The 5,650-nt window shown below is 32.3% G+C and overlaps 1 protein-coding gene across 1 annotated transcript; it reads left to right on the top strand.

Annotated features, from left to right (window-relative positions):
* The first annotated feature begins 869 nt into the window (after window positions 1–869).
* Window positions 870–4,177, top strand: LOC108569349 (tafazzin homolog). Its single transcript, XM_017930868.1, has 5 exons — window positions 870–1,305; window positions 1,368–1,496; window positions 2,887–3,099; window positions 3,162–3,467; window positions 4,098–4,177. Exons 1-5 carry the CDS (start codon window positions 1,077–1,079, stop codon window positions 4,133–4,135), a joined length of 915 nt encoding a protein of 304 aa, XP_017786357.1. The 5' UTR covers window positions 870–1,076; the 3' UTR covers window positions 4,136–4,177.
* The last annotated feature ends 1,473 nt before the right edge of the window (window positions 4,178–5,650 follow it).

Below are 5,650 nucleotides of genomic sequence, written 5' to 3' on the forward strand. Positions count from 1 at the left end.
ACGTGCAGAACTTTAATGTTAACTGTAAACTGGATGCGTTGTCGGACCACAGACCGCTGGAAATTACAATCAGCTGTTAAAATACCTATAATTATGGATTCAATCATATCATTACATATTTCAATAAAAAAATATTTATTTTAAAGTTTTTCTTTAAGCTTTTTACAAATTCATTCAACTAACTCTAACTTAAGATAACCTAACCAAAAAATATAAACAAGTGAATTTAAACTGTTCAAAACAATAGAAAACCTATACTCGGTAAATTTTGATGTTACTTTTTACAGGGGCTGAATTAAAAAGTTCATATAATCTGGATATTATGGAAAATTATTATTGAAATACTTTGAAAACATTATTACTTTGTAAGTAAAGATAGTTAGTTAGTTAAAAAAAAGAGATTTATATCGATTTATTATCTCTATTTCTACCCCCTTCGGGTTTATCAGCCCACACAAATTTTTGTTGTTTTTTGGGAATCGAACCAACGACCTTTTGTATCATATTTTCGTGCTAAAGCTACGGCCGCCCCCTCTGGTTGTAGTAATTAATTTGAAAATTACTGCATATTGAGTTGCCTATAATTGATCGTTATTTCTTGAAATGTTCTTTATATTAGATCTTCTTTGCACATCTACATTTAACAATATATTTATATTAGTTATATAATGTTTAATGAATGATTTAGGTATTATTTAATAAAGATATTAAAGGTAATTCAATAAATTTTGTCAAATTAATTTTGAAACTTTTTAACAATTCTATTAAATAATTAATGCTTAAAGTAGATGAGGATTCGAAATTGTACTTGAAGTGTAAACTAATAAATAGTGTTGCTTTCGTTGTAAATAGTTTATGTAACTTATTTAAATGTTGGTAGTTCTGATCGCGCGTATTCGTAAATATTGCTGTGCACATATCATTAAGTCAGCAATAGTCATTTGGAAGCAAAGCAGGTTACGTTTGAGAACTATGGTCTGGAGACAATGTGGAATCTGAGCAAGTGCCCATGTGTTATGCAATTGGAGAGAGCTGAGCCAATTGCCTCCTTGATGGTTTAGTGTATTCCGATTTGAATGTCAGAGAAGGTATCGAGCAGTGTGCACATCATCCATCCATCCACCAATACTGTTATGTCTGGAGTCAACGATTTGAGTGGAAATATGTCTGTGAAAAGTGTAGCAATGAAAATGGGTTACGATATCAAATGGATAGTGCCCACACTGAGACAGCCGACCAGACTGTGGCACTTTGCCAGCTCGATAACTGTCTCCATGGTCGGACTCTTTAGTAAAATTATCATAAGTAAACAGAAAACATCCATCGATTACAATATATTATAATCAATTTCATTTGCAAAATTTCAGAATTCTTCAACAATGCAAAAGTGCACAACCGGCATGTTATTTTGAAAGCTCTGAACGAGAGACCCAAGAATGTGCCACTCATTACAGTCTCGAATCATCACTCTTGCTTCGATGATCCAGGAATCTGGGGTGAGCAACTCTATAATAATACTCATCGATACATTTATTATCAAAAAAAAAAACTAATTGATAGCATATATTAGGTTTGACCGAAATCGAAACTTGTTTTCTGTATTCGCTGATTCACTGTTATCTATTAAAAATGACATAAATGAAGGTTGTTTCACTTGGTTTCATCTAATATTGCAACGTTCATTAAATATATGAAACGCGCGCCTTTGAGAATCGTTTAAAAATTTGCAATTTTCTCAAATCGTTTCTCGGTAAATTGCTTAATTGCGTTTAAACTCGTGATAGGAAAATTTGCGAATCAATCGATAGATGCAAAGTGTAACGAGTTTCTCTTTTGCATACCTTTTGGTTTTCACTTACGCAACGTGCGGTAATTGTCACTTGAGACAATATTATGTAAACAGAGGATCAAAATAATACATTATTCTGTTCATTAATTTGAGTTCAGGTTTTCAATTTCAAGTATTTTTAAATTCGAATTTACATTATCATTATTTGTGTGGTTTAAACAATGCTGATATTGTCCATTGTATCAATATAATTGTATTATCTGAACTTTGAGGATAAAATTTTATCAATTTTGGAATCTTATCACAGATTATTTCATTGAATACGATAGTTTTATCGTTTTCTTAATGCTTTATTTTTATCGTTGGTATTTTGTAATGGTATGCACGTACGATAGCGATTTGTGAATGCGAGTGACGATCGTAAATTGTATGTCGCAATTGCGAGGACCGTTTGGAGCATGATAAGTGCTTTATTAAATAGGTCAACGTTAAGAGTCCTTCCGAAGTTCAAATTTTAATTTGCGACAATTACAATGATGTATCCGTTTCGGACAGTCATCTTCCGTCATTTCCTTTTTTAAATACAGTCGGTTGTCCGGTTTCCCAATTACAACATAAAGAATGGAAACAAAACTAAGGAAATGACACAGATTTACTGCGCTTTTTCGGGACAATATTCCTTTTAATCTGGACAGTAATGTTGTGTGAATCTCCGTGACGCCGGTCCATGGATGAGGCGCATTTTTTTTTAATATGTATGCGTATTAAATATTAAAAGTAACGCTAATTCTGTAATGTTCGTGGAACTTCGGATAATTGTTAAAAAATGTACTAGTCCCGATTAAGCGGAATCGATTGTATTATGGCATTTTTGTTTTTCTTTACGATGAGTGTATTTACTTGTAAGAGTTTTCGACGAAAAGAAATGTTACGCTTAATGATTATTTTCAAAATAATGGTATTTCGAAAAAAATTGCTTGCTTTCACTTCGAGGCGGTAGTATTGCAAGAAGTAATTGCGGTAGACCTTGTAATTTTTGATGTCTCGAGGTCGATCGTGCATATTCATATTGGTCTGATCTTTTCGTCATTGTTTAGGTACGTTGAATTGGAGCAACCTGCTGAGGCCGAGCAAGATGCGATGGTCATTGGCGGCACACGACATCTGCTTCACGCAATCCATGCACGCCACGTTCTTCACCTGGGGAAAATGCGTTCCGGTGATCAGAGGCGACGGTGTCTTCCAGCCGGCGATCGACTTCTGCATAGAGCAGCTGGGAAAAGGCGACTGGATCCACGTCTTCCCGGAAGGTTGACTTCGACATCTCACCATCCGCGCGTTGACCATTATCTTAACGTTATGTTGGTTGTAGGTAAAGTGAACATGACTAAGGAGAACATCCGGTTGAAATGGGGCATCGGTCGTATGATTTTCGAGTCACCGGTCACTCCAATCATTGTTCCGATCTGGCATATAGGAATGGACGATATGTTGCCGAACACGCCTCCGTATTATCTGAGGATAGGCAAGCAAATTACCTTCAATTACGGCAAACCTCTGGATCTGAGTCCGGTCGTGAAGAAGCTGCGCGCTCGAAACGCTACGGACGTAGAGGCGCGCAAAGAGATCACGGACATCATTCAGCTGGAGCTGCTTAAACTCAAAGAGGAGACAGAAGGTTTGCACCAAAAATACTTTGCTCTTTCTCGATGAACTTTCTCTTTGTTTTTGTTTTTTCTTATTTTATTTTTTTTTTTGTAGGTAGATAGTTTAAATATTTATAGACATACAATATTATTATTTAACTTCTTTTTTTTTTTTGATACATATTTTATTTTTGTTTTCTTTTAACAATTGCTATTCGCATAATCTATTCATCACAAATTATGTTAAATGCTTTATAACAATCACCAAATCATCAACATTGTATGTGAATTAGCTAGTGAACCAGGGCATTCGTGTGATCATCGTTTTTATTTTAGTTAAATTTAGTACTTTATAATCATTAGCAAGCGTCGAAAGACATCGTCAAGAATATTTATTGACATATCACATGTTTATTATTGTTTCTCTTTAATTTTTATATATCTATATATAGTTTCTTTTGAATATTTAAGACACTTAAATTAACTTAGCAGTACAAATAATATTAGTGCAATCGTTTATTTATTATTGTTTCAATCTTCGTTTTCGTTGCTCCGTTTTCGGTTTTGCTTCTTTATATTTGCACCAGATATTATATAATGTTTCTTTACGTTCAACAGGGATTTCATTGGTGTTTTTCTTTTTCTTGTTTTCGACTTTGTAGTTACGGATGACGAAGAGGCCGATGTGAGCGAGCGATGAGATTAACATTTTACTGTTGATTTCTGCGTAGAAATCGATGGGGCAAAAAAATAGACGGGAGAGATAATGTGTAATTTTTTTTCTATTATAATTGTTCGGAACGTTGGTGCATCGATTTCTTTTATAACGTAAGTGGTGTGTACGTAACTTTATTATTTGATCTTTGTTTCCTAACCCATTTTATCTTGCTGTTTATTTAATTCTATTAATATTTTTTCTCTCAACAAAAAAAAAAACAAAACAATTTTACTACTGTGCTTATTGTTTACTTATAATTTATAAAGAAGATATTTGATGTTAATGTTTCCACGCAAATTATTTTAATACGGTTTTCCTTCTGGAACTTGACTGAATTGAACAATAATGCCTTCGGGAAATTTCGTCTTCGGACAAGATTTTTCCCTTTCCAATTTCATAATTCCATTTAGATATTTTAGCTTTCAACTTTCTACGAACAAATCGTCACACATTGAACAAAGAAACCAGTATCAAGGTATTCCATTATTTATACGTTTATTTATTTTTAATTTTTTTTTTGTGTGAAAATGCACGTTTTGTATAATAAACGTTTCGCATTCTTTCATAGTAGTATTCAAACTCATATTGATTTTAAAGTAAATCAATTTGTTATATTTTAAATTTGTTGCCCATTTTTGTTGGTTGTCGAATGGGAAAATAAAAGAAAGCAATGTTACCTCCTTTTTTTATTAATATTAAATTTACAATAACTTGTTTTAATTCGTCAATTGTACTCTTTTTCATTAGTATTTTTCCTTTTTTATTTCTTGCACTTTCTTTTATTGTTGTTTGTTTTATTTCATCAATTATATACGTATATAATTTATGTTTTTTTTTGTTGTTGTTGTAAGTTGTTTTATTTGTAAATATGTAATTATTATATAAATGTAATATATAACAAAATCGTTCATTTGTTTATTTATTGTTGTTGTTGTTGCTAGGAGATAATATTATTTTTTTACTTATTTTGTTTAAATCTGTTTCTATTCTAAAATCATGGCCGTCTTATCCATTAGGTTGAATTAGATTCCCGCCCCCAAACCTTTTTATTTATCCATGAAAGAAAATAGAATCTATTAACTAATAACTATGACCTACTACAACCTTAATGCGACCCTGTCTGAATATATCAAATTTACATCAAGTTCTTATTTATTCTTAAATATGTCAACATCCAGATTGTCAAAATCCCAACTATATCAACATTCAGAATATCAAAATCCCAGCTGTATCAAAATCTCGAAATATATGAATACTCGATACATTCCCCAAACATCCAGTTTTCATATGCATATATTGGATTCATTCTATCTATTATAGTTTTCGAGTAAATCAATGAAATGTGAAAACACTGCTTTTTCGAACGTTGTAATTTCAATTCTTCAATTTTGAACGCGTATTACAGCAATATTGATAATAGCACAGGAATGTATCGATACTTGCAGGATTCCCCAAACATTCAGCTTTCATATGCATATATTGGATTCATTCTATGTA

The sequence above is a fragment of the Nicrophorus vespilloides genome, unplaced genomic scaffold (assembly GCF_001412225.1).
Source record: "Nicrophorus vespilloides isolate i.1.1-1 unplaced genomic scaffold, Nicve_v1.0, whole genome shotgun sequence".
NCBI classification, from domain to species: domain Eukaryota; kingdom Metazoa; phylum Arthropoda; class Insecta; order Coleoptera; family Silphidae; genus Nicrophorus; species Nicrophorus vespilloides.

Bases quoted from the DNA above. Each gene is read 5' to 3' on its own strand.
- LOC108569349 (XM_017930868.1), top strand. From the start codon at position 1,077: ATGTCAGAGAAGGTATCGAGCAGTGTGCACATCATCCATCCATCCACC. The intron at 1,306-1,367 runs GTAAACAGAAAA...GCAAAATTTCAG, and splicing joins CTTTAGTAAAATTATCATAA to AATTCTTCAACAATGCAAAA. The intron at 3,468-4,097 runs GTTTGCACCAAA...TCGACTTTGTAG, and splicing joins ACTCAAAGAGGAGACAGAAG to TTACGGATGACGAAGAGGCC.